We start from the raw sequence: 15,451 nt of genomic DNA, 5'->3' as shown, positions 1-15,451 counted from the left end.
TGTGTTGCACGGTATGTAGCCAACCGTGCCAAGCAGAGGTGACATCCGGCCACCATTGAAGCACAGGCTAAAATACCCTCGAGAGCGGCGGTTTCTAGAACTCCCTCTCGTGGAAGCCTTTCCACCAGAAGCGGCTTGAGCAAGAAATTGCAGGGATGCATCTTTCCATTTATTTAGATAAAACAGATTGCTATTCAAATTACTGTGTGCTCGGGAACCTCACCTGGACAACATAATCAATGGTAGAGAACTGGGGGACGAGTTCAGCCGGCATGTTCATTTCAGAAATTCCTGCGTAAGTCGGTGGAAACTGAAACATAAAATGTCAATCAAACTTGATTTATGAGCATTCACATTTGACTTAAACTTAAAAGCAAACACTGACATTCAAATGCATTGTAAATGTAGATATCATCATATTTCTGGATTTCTATATAATATAAAAATATTAATTTTAATCATAGATTTGACAATACACTAAGAATAGAAGGCAGCGAGGACAACTAATAACTGTAATTGATGTGTTGAGTGTCTAACTAACTACACGGAGACGACTTCTGGAGGCAACGCGTTTATTTCAACAACTCTACGAACAGCGACTGTAACACGAACCCTTCAACCCGATAACCTAAGGGAGGTACAGCCTCCCTTCTAGTGTGCCCTACACACTCCAGGATACTCTACACCCAGGTCCCTTGCCACGGCCGCTAAGGGAGGCTAGACCGACCCGACCCTGCCAGGGTACAGGTCCCACCACTGGTCTGCTACAACCTGGCTCTGACAAGAGCCTCGGGTGAGGGTCCCCGGGTGCTGGTCCATTCTTCAGGTCTTGGAGGTCTTCAGGCTTGAGTTGGTGAACACTGCCGGACCCGTTCAGAGGGCCGGCTTTTTATCCCCAGGTCGGGGCTTAACCCTCCCCTAATGACCCCCCCCTCCAGAACCTTCTGGAAGGTCTTAAAGGGCCTTAAATCCTAAAGGGTCTTAAAATCGGTGGGCGGTCTCTATCCCCCCCAGCCCCAACCCTTGAGGGTCTGGGGTGTCAACCTCCGGTCACGGGCCACCCGAGGGGGGTTTTTACCCCGTGACCGTGGTGGCAGGTAAAGCGACTTGTTATGGCGCAACAAATGTAAGAAGTAATTTCAAAAGCTTTGTAAAATAATTTATTACAAATGAAGGGGGCAATATAAATCTAAATCTGCTTTGCCAAATTTGACATTAGATAATTATAATGCATTAACAAATTGTGTGCATGTAGTCAAACAAGCAAACCCTGTCAGTACGAGTTTGGTCGGGTCAATTACAATCACTATAGAATTGTTAGATGAAAATCATACTTTGTTATTGGAATTCATGAATAAACTACAATCAGAATTGTAATTAGCTCCAGGTTTGTCTTGTGGGTTGTCAAATAAGAAACAGCAATGCCAATTTACATGTTGTATTAATTCGTAAAAGCTACAGTTACAACAGTATTTTGAAGACAATTAAAACATTAAGGCAAATGTGATGAAGCAAGTGAAAAACATTTTAGCCGAGGACCTCCAACCACTGTTTCCAGAAGATATGCTAACATTGACATGGATGTGTTCGCATGGAAGAAGGCATTTTGAAGATAACCTACATTAAAAGCTCACAGGTAACTAGTATCATCATCAGCCATTATCTATCCCTGTGCTAGGTAGCAATGCAACTCAATTCCTTTAACTAACTTGACAGAATCTCATATTAATCTCATAATAAAAGCCATCATCGCTTATACATCTATTAAGATTGACAAGTTGTACGAACATTTACGTTAGATTGAAACATTTTATAAAAACAAATCGTGTATGTTAAGATAATAATTTACAACAATAACAAAAACTCACCGGGTTTCTCTGGTAACAAAAATTACATGCCCAAAGTTTGGCTCTGTAGTCAACTTGGCTGAAATAACAAACAAAAAACGACGTTTTATACAACACCAGCTTCAACACACTGACAAATAATGTTCAAATAATATTTTTGAACAAAGTCAATGAAATAAATTCAAGGGATCCTTGCGTCTCAAAAAAATTACAGCCTATAACAAATGTACTCTTATTCTTAAGTTTTTTCGGTAAAGTCACATAGGTAAAACATCAAAATTAATGAAAATAAAATAAAACAAAAATCACGACGTTTAGGAGGCAACACAAGTCTCCGTCATCAGGTGGGACCGTCACAGCCGAATTAGCTGCATCAAGTGAGGCAATGATTCAAGATTGCCTCACTTGATGCAGCTAATTCGGCTGTGACGGTCCCACCTGATGACGGAGACTTGTGTTGCCTCCGAAACGTCGTGATTTTTGTTTTATTTTCATTAATTTTGATGTTTTACCTATGTCACTTTACCGAAAAAACCTAAGAATATGATTCCTTGCAGTCACGAAAGCTTCAAATCTAAAATGTACTCTTGCCTGATCCATGTACTGTGCATTAGTTAAACACCTGATCAATACATGCTTTTGCACAGAGTACTTCAACTATATTTTCCATTGGCTACATAGTAACAGTATGTATGTTGAACTTCTTTCGCACCGTACGTAACCAACTGTGCTAATCGGAGGTGCGGGAAAGGAAACTGGATGTGCCGGTTATGATGACATAGCGTGACCTCCTGAATCGTATTTGTAAATGTGACCACTAATGAATACCACTGGTCTGCAGATCTCTCTCTTGATAATCCTCCTTTCATCTCACTCATCTTCATCTCGATCCAACAGCTTTCTCATCTCTCATTCATCTAGCTTTAACTGACCACCTTTATCTCTTGTATACAGCTGTATATTCTCCAGCTATAGTTTTTCTCTCTTTCATCTCACTCATGATACCTCTTTAAGCTTTGGTTAACCATATTTCTCAATAGGCTATAGCTTCTAGATTTGAAGCTTTCGTGACTGCAAGGATTCATACTCTTAGGTTTTTTCGGTAAAGTCACTACGTAACTACGTGACTTTACCGAAAAAACCTAAGAGTAGGCTATAGCTTGTTAGACCACTCCCAACAGCCTTCGTGGGTTACATCTGGCCCATAGGCCGCTATTTGAAGAACCCTCTTTAGCTCAATGCGGTGAGGTTGGTAGGTGTGGATCGCGTGCTACGTGCCACACACAGGTAATGGTGGTGGGCCCCACCAGAGCGGGTTGAGGACGGCACGGCAGGTGGCACGGCTGCACAGCACGGGCTCATACTGCAAGGGCGGCAGGTCGGGTCGCTCACGCAGAGGCGTGAACAGGCAAGCAAGCGGCACCACCATGCGCGTGGCTTCCAGCCGGCTTGAAGGCCACACGTTCCAGCTGAACCGCACGCCATCCCGCTCCTCGTTCTGCTGGATGTACTCTCCAAATGTCGTCATGACAATGTGTTGTAACACGATACCAGCCTGCGAGCACTAAAAAAAAGAAACAAACATAGGCGAACAATCACACGATAATCTTGACAGGGCATATTTTTGATAAGTTGTCGTATTTTTTTCGATCATGTTGTTCTTGTAATCTTCACACACATTTATCCCAATTGTGCAATCGGCGTCACATAATGAAAAATATCCATTCAGATATCTCGATATTAGACAGCGGGTGTTAGAGAGCGACCTACAGAAGCAGATATAGAAGAGGTACCTCCAGAATCCATTCAAGCTTTTGCCAACCCAAAACTGAACAGCTTGAAGTATGGCCAAATAAGCCCGCTACCCGTAAGGTGTGGGGGAGCCCTCGTCCAGCAGTGGATTTATAAAAGATCTGTACCGTACATCTCTTATAAAACATGCATCTAACTTAAGGCCATACTCGTCGCTGCATACGATGTAAAACCGACTTGTTTGGGGAAACAAGGCGCAACGTAGGTGTTGTATGCAACCCAGCACTGGACATAGGGCACGTGATTTACGTCTTTCGATTTCTTAATCGTACAGATTTCTATCACAGTGGAGCGGTCGTGAAGTGGTTTGTGTACTGTACTACGCTATGAAACTGGCGGGCTAAGTTCGATTAATTATCGGCCACGAATAACATCAGTGGCGAGTAAAATGTACCTGAAATGGCCCTGGGCCACCTTCTTAACCAACCAGCACTGACCGCGCGAAAATTAAGGTCATACAAACACAATGCATCGGGGAAGTGTGACGAGGCCAAAATCAGCAGTTACCCCAATGTAGATCGTTACCTCTATGTAGATCGTTACCCCGTGTAGATCGTTACCCCAGTGTAGATCGTTACCTCTGTGTAGTTCGCTACCCCAGTGTAGATCTTTACCCCTGTGTAGATCGTTACCCCTGTGTACATCGTTACCCCAGTGTAGATCGTTACCTCTGTGTAGATCGTTACCTCAGTGTAGATCGTTACCCCTGTGTACATCGTTACCCCAGTGTACATCGTTACCCCAGTGTAGATCGTTACCCCTGTGTAGATCGTTACCCCTGTGTAGATCGTTACCCCTGTGTAGATCGTTACCCCTGTGTAGATCGCTACCCCTGTGTACATCGTTACCCCAGTGTAGATCGTTACCCCAGTGTAGATCGTTACCCCAGTGTAGATCGTTACCCCAGTGTAGATCGTTACCCTTGTGTACATCGTTACCACAGTGTAGATCGTTACCTGTGTAGATCGTTACCCCAGTGTAGATCGTTACCCCTGTGTAGATCGTTACCCCAGTGTAGATCGTTACCTCTGTGAAGAACGTTACCCCTGTGTAGATCGTTACCCCAGTGTAGATCGTTACCCCTGTGTAGATCGTTACCCCAGTGTAGATCGTTACCTCTGTGAAGAACGTTACCTCGGTGATTCCTCTGGGGGGTTGCGCGGATTTTCTCCGCTCCCAACTTAGACGCCGTTAAAAATCCACCACGAAAGTAGAAGAGCAGCTAAAGCGGACGGGCCTCAGGACTACAGAACACAGCGGAGGGGATGTAGTAAAAATGTACCGACTCTCGGTGTTTAAATAACGACGAACAAATTCTCTTTTGGTACGAAACTGAACATTTCCATCACTTGAGAGAGAAACGAAGACGCGTTACCAGCCACGGCCGCTTGAACCCGATTCGAATTCCCTACAGCGCATAAGTATACGACGCCCCGCTTGCTCCACGTGATTGGTAGCGGCTTGTCACGTGCTACGTGCATTGACCAATAGAACGCGTTTGTGGGTCTTGTCCCGCTGAAATGTTTTACCCAATGGGGTGAGAGATGGTGCGCGTGTGCATTAGGGAATGCGATCTCGCGTATCGCGGCGTCTGCGAACACGGTGACAGCGCTCGCATTCCAAAGGGCTCTGCCACGTCAGGAGATTATAAAGGAGCCATAAATTTAATGATCTATTCGCGCAATTGTGACTTTTAAAAAAATATGCACGTGAGCTACGTCGGATTAGCTATCCTAAAAAGTATTTTGCCCGATTTAGTTTATGTGCGTTTTGGTTTTAATTTAATAATTGGTGCCCATTCCACGCGAATGTACTTGCTGCTAATTGGCAGTATAGATTTACTTAGAAAAATACCATTCATTTGATCTTTAAAACTTGATTTGAAGTAATTATAGATTTGAAGTTTCTGTGACTGCAAGGATCCATACTCTTTGGTTCTTTCGGTAAAGTCACGTAGGTAAAAAATAAAAATCACGACGTTTCGGGCGTAACACAAGCGTCCGTCCTCAGGTGGCGACAACCACAGCGACAAAACCATCGCTGAAGTTTGCCATAGAGACGGCTGTGAGCCTGTGACGAGGGTTATAGAGCTGAGGGGGGAGGAGCCAGGGTGAGTGTGGGGGCGGGGCGTGGCCTGGAGGATCCGAGAGTTCAAACTAAAGCTGTGAACCGTTGGGGGGGGGGGGAGTGAACTCTGCAAGCTCGAAACACTGCATGGCAAATTTCCAAGTGATGGGAGTGAGCAGGGCTGGGAGTAAAAGACTGGAGATGCGGATATGAATATAAACTATAAGGCAGCTAAGGTTTAACTTGGTTAATAACATCCTTCCAATGATTGCTCAATTTGAATCCATCTTCTCGGTTGAAGTTATGTCTATGTTTGTATATCTGGATGGCTTCATGGATAAATCTCTGGTGGTATCCAGACGGCTTGCGGAGCACCTTGGTATTGGAGAAAACAATATCATGAGAGTTCACCGCGTTGTAGCAGTGATCAGTCACGGCGGAAGAATTCGTCCTGCCGTGTTTCAAATCTGCCTTGTGCTCGCGAATATGGTCTTATATATGTCGTTTCGTTTCCCCAATGTAACAATCACCACAAATGCAACTCAGTTTGTAGACTCTAGGGTACTGCAAGTCAGGAATAACATCCTTTACGGATGGGATCAGATCACGGATGTTGTGTACTGTACTGAATCGGACCTGGATCTTGTGTTTGTTAAAGATTTTGGAAATACTTTTGGTAACGCCTGCTATGTATGGCAACGTGATGATTTTGATCGGAGTCTCAGGGGGTTGTCTCTCTATGGTTGGAGACACAGCTTTGTGGATAATCTGTGCCGAATATCCATTCATCTTTAGGGCCCGGTGTACATGTTCTAATTCACTGGCCAGGTGGTGTTGGTCAGAAATGCAGTGGGCCCTATGGTGTAGTGTTTTGATGAGGGAATTCTTCTGTGCAGGATGGTGGTGGGAATCAGGTTTCAGATAGGAATCTGTGTGGGTGGCCTTCCTGTAGACAGAATGTCCCAAAGAGCCATTGGGCCTCCTCTCAAACAGAATATCCAAGAATGGTAGCTTGCCATCCTTCTCCACTTCCATGGTGAATTTGATGGATGGGTGTATGGAGTTAATGTGGTCGAGAAATTGGTTCAATGCTGGCAGGCCATGTGGCCAAATGACGAAAGTGTCATCTACATATCTCTACCACAGGAAAGGACGCAAGGTGGATGTCTGGATGGCGTCTGTTTCAAATTTTCCCATGAAAACATTGGCTATCACTGGTGACAAGGGGGAACCCATGGAGGTACCCTCATTTTGGTTGTAGAAAGTACAATTCCAGGTAAGGTAAGTGTTGGTAAGGCAGTGCCTAACCAGTGCAGGGACATCAGAGTTCAGTCCATGTTGGACTAAGTCTTCAATTATTGCTATGGTGTCAGGCATGCACTGGAACCTTGATGAATAGAGAAACCACATCAAAGCTGACGAGGACATCATCAGGGGACAGTGAAATGTCCTTGATTAGAGAGATAAAGTGAGTTGAATTAAGTACTGCTGAAGTGGTCTTGCCAGTAAAGGGAAGCAAAGTATCCGACAGAAAAGGGGCTAGTTTGTAGGTAGGTGAGTTGATCGTGGACACGATGGGCCGCAGTGGGGTACCTTCTTTGTGGTTCTTGGGAAGACCATAGAATCTGGGCGGTCTAGCAGCCGAAGGTTTTAGGGAGAGCCGTTTGACTGGTTCGATTAGAGAAGTCGAACTGGTAATGATCTTGTTGGTTTTTGTAGTTAGGCTGTTAGTAGGATCTTTATTGATTTTGGAGTAGCTGCCATCATTTAGCAGGTCCTGGATTTTGTTGTATGTGGTTTTATCCATGATGACAGTGGCATTGCCCTTGTCGGCCGAGAGGATGACTATGTTATCCCTATTTTTCAAATTTGCGAGTTCAGAGCACTCGTTTTTTTTGTTATTTGAAGCCTTCGTGACTGCAGGAATCCATACTCTTTGGTTCTTTCAGTAAAGTCACGTAGGTTTGTTCATGAAGCCATCCCGATATATAAACACAGACACAACTTCAACCAAGAGGATGGGTACAAACTGAGCAATCATTGGAAGGACGTTATTAACCAGATGAAGTCTTAACTGACTGATGTTTCCATCCTACCTGCCGATGTCAGCTGCTATTTTTGCTATTTCCGACTCTCCGTCTCTCTCGCTATGCCTCTCTCCTACGAGACTCTCAGAGAGTCGGAAATAGCATTGCACTCTCGTGCCTATGGATTGCATTCTCATACTTACGTGCCCTTTGGATTGCACCCGTTGGGTTGCACTCCCTCGTCGAGGAGGCCGCTCTCCTCCTATCTTACAGTTACATGCTAATTTCTCACATTAACATCACTAGCCCCGGCCACTTCTTTATGACCCTTGGGCTACACACATTTCAAACCTTTTAAAACAGTCTGCCTCAGCAGCAGATCATGCTTTCCCACTTGATGACGGACGCTTGTGTTGCGCCCGAAACGTGATTTAATTTATTTTATACCTACGTGACTTTACCGAAAGAACCAAAGAGTATATAAAACTTAATTTTATTTTAATTTGATATATAAAACGTATATATAAAGTTACACATGTGTTAATCGCACTGCTTTAAAAAGGCACACATGGGCTGTAATTCATTTACTAAATGTAGTTTTACATTAATGTCTAAAGCAACCATTGGTAAGGAAAGATTAAGTATGTCACGCTTTTTTATGTATAAATTATTTATAATCCTTGATTGCGGCATGTTCCCAATTATGGGCTAGGTGTAGAATATAAGTAACAAAAAATTATAAGTAACAATAAGAATATAAGTAACAATAAGTAGACAATTCCCCTGCTCGGAGGGCACAATGAAGCTCGAGTAACAATGTCGCGTGATGTAGTTTTGCATCACAGGAGGACCCTTGTCTCAGAGAAGAGTCCTTGCTTATGTATCGTGTACGTTGAACTTCTTGTGTATGTTGAAATTATTTCGCTCTGTACGTAGCCAACCGTGCTAATCAGAGGTGTGGGGAAAGGACAATAAACTAAACAAAAAAAGCTATTCTAAAGAAATTAATTTTCAATCGAGATTTAAAAGTGAATAGCTGCAGTCGCATCCTAACCTGGGCGCGCCACGGTGGCTAGGAGATGTTATACACGGCCTCCTGGTACACAGGAGGTCACAGGGGGTCGTGGGTGACCCTGACGCCTGCTGCTGCTGTATATTTGGAGTTTGCGTCTCTCTCCCCGCGGTCGCGTGGATTTTTCCCCGGGTCCTCCGTTTTTTCCACTCCACATTTATAATCAACATCACGCGTTTAGAGTATTTGGCTGCTATGCATTTCCACAATATAAGCCACTTCGTTGAGCTAGCCTTTGTGGCGAGGTTGCTTCTGAAGAAAGCTTTATAGCTCAGTGAGCTTTGCCTGGTGAAATAAAAAAAAACTGCCTGCTGACGATCAGGCACTGAATGTCGAAACCGATCCAGAAGTTGCTTGTATTGAACCAATTCTGTTGAAGTATAAGATTAGGTTTTCCCATTTTATCTGGCAACAAAACAGATGTTAAGATGTTAAAACACCAAACTGAAACCTTTTACAAGGAATCATGTCTGCATTAACCACAATGCTTGTGGTCAGAATGCAAACAAAAACACTCTTATAATATATGCATTGTCCTTGAAGCTGGTCCACACCAGAGACAGCTTTCTTTTGAGCCTCGTCTCAAACGCTGTTAGACCAGAGGACGCCAAAAGGCGAACAGCTCAAAGACAACGCCACGATCAGAGTAATGAGAGCTCGGGGTGAGCAGATCCATCATGGGACCTCCGTTGCCAGTACCAAAATATGTAAAAGGTTTCAGTGTGGTGTTTTAACATCTTAACACCTGTTTTGTTTCCAGATAAAAGGAGAAAACCTAATCTCATATTTTGGTACTGGCAAAGGAGGTCCCAATTCTATTGAAGTTATGCACTCCCAGATAGCTGTGTGACAGATTAAATGTGTAGAACATACCCTTATCGGTTTTGTGAAGAGGCCGACAGAATGTGAAGGCGTCTTGTTTGCTGATCGTATTTATTTTGCACCTAAAATCGGATGGCGCGACAACAGGAACACATCTCCCACACACTCAAGCCACTGGATGGCGCCACAGAAGCAACTGTACAATCTTGATCTGAAGCTTGTACAGTTAAGGCTCTGTTCTGTCGTGTGTGCTTACACAATATACAGTCCATCATCACGAAGGTCATCGTCCACAACAGATAATCCACGATTAATAGCGAATACTTGCTGAGTGAAGCAGCCCCGCCGGTTCGGGTTGTCTTGCGTCCGAGGCCACCGACTGGCGGCCAGGAGCACACGGCGCGTGTGGCGGCTGTTGGAGGGTTCGTGACTGGGTTCTGCTGGTGTTGGGTTCAACTGTGTCCTGTGCTGCTGCTGCTGGTGTTGGGTTCAACTGTGTCCTGTGCTGCTGCTGCTGCTGCTGGTGTTGGGTTCAACTGTGTCCTGTGCTGCTGCTGCTGGTGTTGGGTTCAACTGTGTCCTGTGCTGCTGCTGCTGGTGTTGGGTTCAACTGTGTCCTGTGCTGCTGCTGCTGCTGGTGTTGGGTTCAACTGTGTCCTGCTGCTGCTGCTGCTGCTGCTGGTGTTGGGTTCAACTGTGTCCTGTGCTGCTGCTGCTGCTGGTGTTGGGTTCAACTGTGTCCTGTGCTGCTGCTGCTGCTGGTGTTGGGTTCAACTGTGTCCTGTGCTGCTGCTGGTGTTGGGTTCAACTGTGTCCTGTGCTGCTGCTGCTGGTGTTGGGTTCAACTGTGTCCTGTGCTGCTGCTGCTGGTGTTGGGTTCAACTGTGTCCTGTGCTGCTGCTGCTGCTGGTCAGTCAAGGACGAGGCCAAGTGAAGAACGTTCTCTGGGGGCAGTGATGTCCTACAGGAGCCGAGGTCTCATGGGCATGGGCCTGGTGGCCGTGGGCGCATGGGCCTCGTGGATGCTGCTCGGCCCTTCCCCGGAGCGTAGCCGGGACATCGAGAAGGTGCCGCCGCCACTCCGCCTCGTCTTCTTCTTCTTCATGAGTTTTACCTTTCGGCCCTCCTGCCAGGCCACCATTGCAGGAAGGCCTCTCCGCCGTCACTCATGAATGTGCCTTGCTTGCCCACACTTCACCGCGCATGCCACAGGGTTGGCGAGGGTTTGTTGTTGGGGGGGTTGACAGGTTATATATATCAAGGACTTTATACATCGTTCGCCGCTGATGATAGCCGTGTTCGGGAATCAAACTCAGCCAGGTTCTGAGGGAAATGCGCTAACCGCTGTACCACCGCTCCAAGCCAGCTTTAAACTTTGTTACAGCCATACATCCACTAGCGTGTGTGTTTGTGGTGTGGCTTACGATTAGGCATGCCGCGATTTAATTCATGCTACGATACGCAAAGTGACGTGCGTTCGAGAATTAACACATTAACGTGCTTATGCAATGTCTGAATTGTGGATATTTATTGTGCCAAGTCCTTAACAGTCGCTATAGACATTCGAAAATCAAAATGTCACAATTTGTCAAGTATCAGGCTGTAAAACTGATAAAAGAATCGTATCAATAGCTTGAACAGCTCATGAATATGTATGTTACGGGAAGTAGTAACTCGAGATATCTATCATTCGTATTGGCCAATGTGTGTTGCTATCGGAAACCATTTTGGGCAAATTAATTGCAGCATCAAAAGTATTAGGAGTTGTTTTGTACAGTAATTGTATTTCTTGGTTTAAGACCATCAATACATTACACCTGAGAAGCATGTTTAATGAAAACCAACTGAAACCAATTTCCAACCCAGGATCTCAAGATCTCGGCGGTGCAGGCTCATTGATTTGACACCTTGCCATATCTGAATGTATTTCTTCTACCTTAAACTGCTTTCAACAGCAAATTAAGGAAATCCCACTTAATGTTTAATACAAGCATCCAAAGAGGTAGCAGGTTATATCACTCCTTAAAATTCCTATTTCCTCTACAATAATTAGCATCCTAGAATTTGACCCAGTCCTGTTCGTTGTGACCTACAGATAAGCCAGATGTTAAGACTTGTAGATAAGTGTGGCAAATATCAGTGGTGATATCTGAACTATCCCTGGGCCACCGTTCACCAACGGTGCAAACCAGCTTGGTGAAATATGGTCAAACAACTCCCGTGACTCACAAGATGTGCGGAGACCTTCATCTGACAGTGAACAAAGGCTATGCATTAATGTTCTCCGAAACTTCCAAGCTACAAATAACACATTGTGTTATGCACACCCGCAACGCACTATCCTGCATTGTCCTGTATTAAAGTTTACATCGGTCAAATCATACTAAAGTGTATGGCCCAATGAGTTAACAAATATGTGAAGTCACGTATTATAGTATACCAATTAGGTTGAACATAGATGTAAAAACTACTTGCAAAGTTCAATTAATCATTAATTTACTCATGTGGCTGGACGGAGGTGTAATCCAGCACTATGGAGGTGAGGGTTGGTGGATCTCACAAATGTTGTGAAACTCCCTTCCAGTGGGTGTCGAGGTGTCATATCCTGGCTTGCCAGAAGACAGTACAGCAAAAATGTGGACTCCACCTATGCCGCCTGTATGGGATAGAGTGTTTCCCCCTCGCACGTGTTGGTTTTCTCTGTGCTCTCAGGTTCCCTCCAACATACAAACACTCATTCTTGGGTCAATAACACCTTAATATATAAAAGACCGCAAAGTTTGGGCAATTGTTGGCGCCAACTCATCACCCAGCTGCCTTCCTCCTTGTCTGTGGTTCTTTACGACTCTTTAGTCGTTCTCTATGAGAGTGAGTGAATACTGCACGAGTTACTAGTTAAAATTATTATGACTTGAGATCCAGTTGCATTCAGAAACTATATGAATCCAATTATGATTGTACTGCATTATAAGTATTACCATGATCTAATTCATGCTGGTGTGTGCTGGATGTGCATTTACAAACAGAAAATCCAGTGCAATCCAGGCCTGCAAAGCAGAGAAGAAAAAAAGCAACAAGATGCCAAGATGATGGAGGCCATTCAGGCAGCCGCCTATACCAATCGCAACGTGGCCAGAGATCCCATCAGACCTTCCAAGGAGTAACAGCCTGCTCTGCCATTCATCCATGACACGAGACAGCACAGGACTGTAAAGTCCTCATTCTTATACACCCCTTGGGGCAAGATTAAGATGTCATTATGGCCAAAGCCATTATGCCACCATATGTTCTACCCTCCTCCAGATCCTCCAACTGCTGCACAATAGACATGCGACCTCCAAGATCTGCCCTCAGTCTCCTGTCATATGGTCTTCAGCCTTCCCCTTGGTCGCTATACTCAAGGAGACCATTCCAATGCCTGTCTTGGAAACCAGCCTTCCCCCACGCTGCACACCTCCCACCCAGCGCATCCTTTTTGCCTAATTATATCGAGAAAACTTACCCGCCATGCTCTCTTCTGGACTTTTTTACCACAAGATTCATTGAGTTTGCGATGTTATTGAATGCTCTATTTTGTATCTGACATTACAGTAAGATAATGGGAGATATATGCCTGCAACACATTGTTGGTTGTAATACTGTATGTTCTTATATACAAAATGTATAATGAATATTTTTAGAAACATATCTATGAATGGTAATAATACAGTAATTTCACTGACATTTGCTAATGTTCTCTTTTCCAATACTTATTTGAGATGGAGTCAACGTCACGGGAGGCCCAGGACCAGTTCAGATAATCGTCACTGGTGTTGGTCATGAGCGGGAATCGAACTCGATTCACCGGATTCATAGCGCAACCCACAAATGATCATCAGTTGGCATGATAGACATGAGATGAATAACGATAAATTAACTTCATGAAAAAAAAGCTAAATATGCATTCCCAATATGTTCACACATAGACTAAATAAGCAGCATGAATCTTGTACGCCGTCAGCTGTTCACAGAACTGTGACCAAATTTCTGTTGAAGTCTCATTTCTACGTGTCAAAGTGAGAGCAATTTGTTGCTCAAGCATTGAGGCTATGCTTATTTCCAGTTCACAGCCCTGTTACCAGTGGTGGGAATGTCACTTTCCTATGGTGGGGGCTAGTCTATCCATAAGATAACCACCGTTCACTTCCTCACAATGTGGCAATGCTATCTTCTCCGGAGGGATGAGTCAAATCCCAACCAGGATTTGAACTCACGAACACTTAGTCACTTGGACCACCACCATTGTTGATTCAAGCCAATCAACTTTTCATATTCATGGGATCTGAAAATATATTTCATGTTGAAAGCACATTTGGTGGTACAACTTCAATGTTAATTTATTGATATGATCAATGAAATGTAATTATGCAATTAACCTTTTCAACGTAAATGTCTAGTGTAAGGTACAACCCTTGCAAATGCTTCCTCACGCCACTGCTGGCGGGTGTCCACAAGAGCCCTGAAGGAAATTTGGCCTACTCTTCTACGCTGCCAAACATCTAGCACCAAATACGACCTGCCAATCAACTGTGCTGTACTCATACTGCTGGGTGAACAGAGGCGATGGGGAATAATATTTCCCCATTGTTTCAACTACTGTGCCAGCCGATCGAATTGAACTGACGACTTCTCAAATGGAAGTGCAGTGTACCAAACATTACACCACAGTAACATCATTTCCAAATAGGTACTGTACTTTACACTCTAAAGCACTTTGACCGACAAAAAAAAGATAAAGTTCTGCTACTTGTTTTTGCATTGACCCGTCGGTTTTCAACTAGTCTTAAAATTAATCCATAAAAGCAGAACTTATTTACATACACATTGAAAAACATGCAAACAGAGAAGTTGGTTCACAAAACTGTTAAGCAATGATATTTAAAAAAAATTATGTTTAATGGCTTACTGCTTATAATAAATCAGTACAAATCAATGCAACACCTCTACTAAGCGCATATGCGAGGTTGCATGAAGCTTTCGTGACTGTACTCTTTGATTCTTTCGGTAAAGTCACGTAGCTAGAAAAATAATATATCACGTTTCGATCTCAATACAAGCGATCGAAACGTCGTGATATATTATTTTGTTTTATTTTTCTACCTACGTGACTTTACCGAAAGAACCAAAGAGTATGAATTCCTGAGGATTTGCATCAATACTGGAGGCATCAAATAACGCATATTCTTCTTGCATCCCATAGCTACTAAGGTTACTGCGACATGGCAATACTATGATATATTGTAGAATATATACACATCGAAGGAAATTCATGGTTTTCCTAAGTTGCACGGTTGTAATTTGTTTTGGGGGGGAAACTTTGCATTCAGGCAGCTGAAGAGGCAAGTAGCCAAGGAGGTGCCCATGTCCAATTGCCAGTGGATGTTTACAGAGGGCTGCCAAGTGGAATGGCTGAGCCTCCAAGGCAGACGAGCCTTGGATGTGGCTTTGTCATCCCGTCAGTTGCACAGGAGGCTGCATGCCGCGCTGGCGTGATGTTATTGTCTGCCTCGCCTGGCATGCAGCAGGTCGTGGGTTCGACCCTGACGCCTGTTGTAAATTTGGAGCTTTGCGTCCCTCTCGCCGTGGTCGCGTGGATTTTTCTCCGGGGTTTCCGATTTTACCCTACACATTGTGAATCAACATCACACGTTTAGAGTATTTGGCTGCCATACATTTTCACGTGATAAGTCACTTCCTTGAACTATCATTTGTGACCAGGTCGCTTCTGAGAAAGAACTATACAGTAAAAATGGTACATAGTATAT

The 15,451-nt window shown here is 44.2% G+C and overlaps 1 protein-coding gene and 1 long non-coding RNA gene across 8 annotated transcripts in view; one reads left to right on the top strand and one right to left on the bottom strand.

The window, feature by feature from the left end:
* Positions 1 to 5,055, bottom strand: part of LOC144727493 (protein transport protein Sec23A) — a 31,827-nt gene extending 26,772 nt beyond the window's left edge. For 4 of the 6 annotated variants that reach the window (XM_078606362.1, XM_078606365.1, XM_078606366.1 and 1 more), the window contains exons 1-4: positions 4,776 to 5,055; positions 3,155 to 3,411; positions 1,869 to 1,926; positions 224 to 310 (exon numbers count right to left, since the gene is read on the bottom strand). In XM_078606362.1, the coding sequence (XP_078462488.1) occupies positions 224 to 310; positions 1,869 to 1,926; positions 3,155 to 3,375 (366 nt within the window). In that variant the 5' untranslated portion in view covers positions 3,376 to 3,411; positions 4,776 to 5,055. Of the gene's footprint in view, positions 1 to 223; positions 311 to 1,868; positions 1,927 to 3,154; positions 3,412 to 4,685; positions 4,707 to 4,775 lie in introns of those variants that run through there. The other 2 variants (XM_078606363.1, XM_078606364.1) reach the window with 2 other exon arrangements.
* A 4,780-nt stretch (positions 5,056 to 9,835) lies between these two features.
* LOC144727496 (uncharacterized) lies at positions 9,836 to 14,619 on the top strand. 2 transcript variants are annotated; one of them, XR_013587401.1, is made up of 3 exons: positions 9,836 to 10,069; positions 10,562 to 10,714; positions 12,674 to 14,619. It is a non-coding gene; the product is annotated as an uncharacterized LOC144727496 (long non-coding RNA). The 2 variants fall into 2 exon arrangements; XR_013587402.1 differs by having other exon boundaries at positions 9,837 to 10,069; positions 10,602 to 10,714.
* Positions 14,620 to 15,451: the final 832 nt, after the last annotated feature.

The sequence above is a fragment of the Lampetra planeri genome, chromosome 25 (genome assembly GCF_965212315.1).
Source record: "Lampetra planeri chromosome 25, kcLamPlan1.2.h2, whole genome shotgun sequence".
NCBI classification, from domain to species: domain Eukaryota; kingdom Metazoa; phylum Chordata; class Hyperoartia; order Petromyzontiformes; family Petromyzontidae; genus Lampetra; species Lampetra planeri.
The sequence above is the reverse complement of the archived record's forward strand: the minus strand, read 5'-3'. Positions and strand labels throughout refer to the sequence as shown.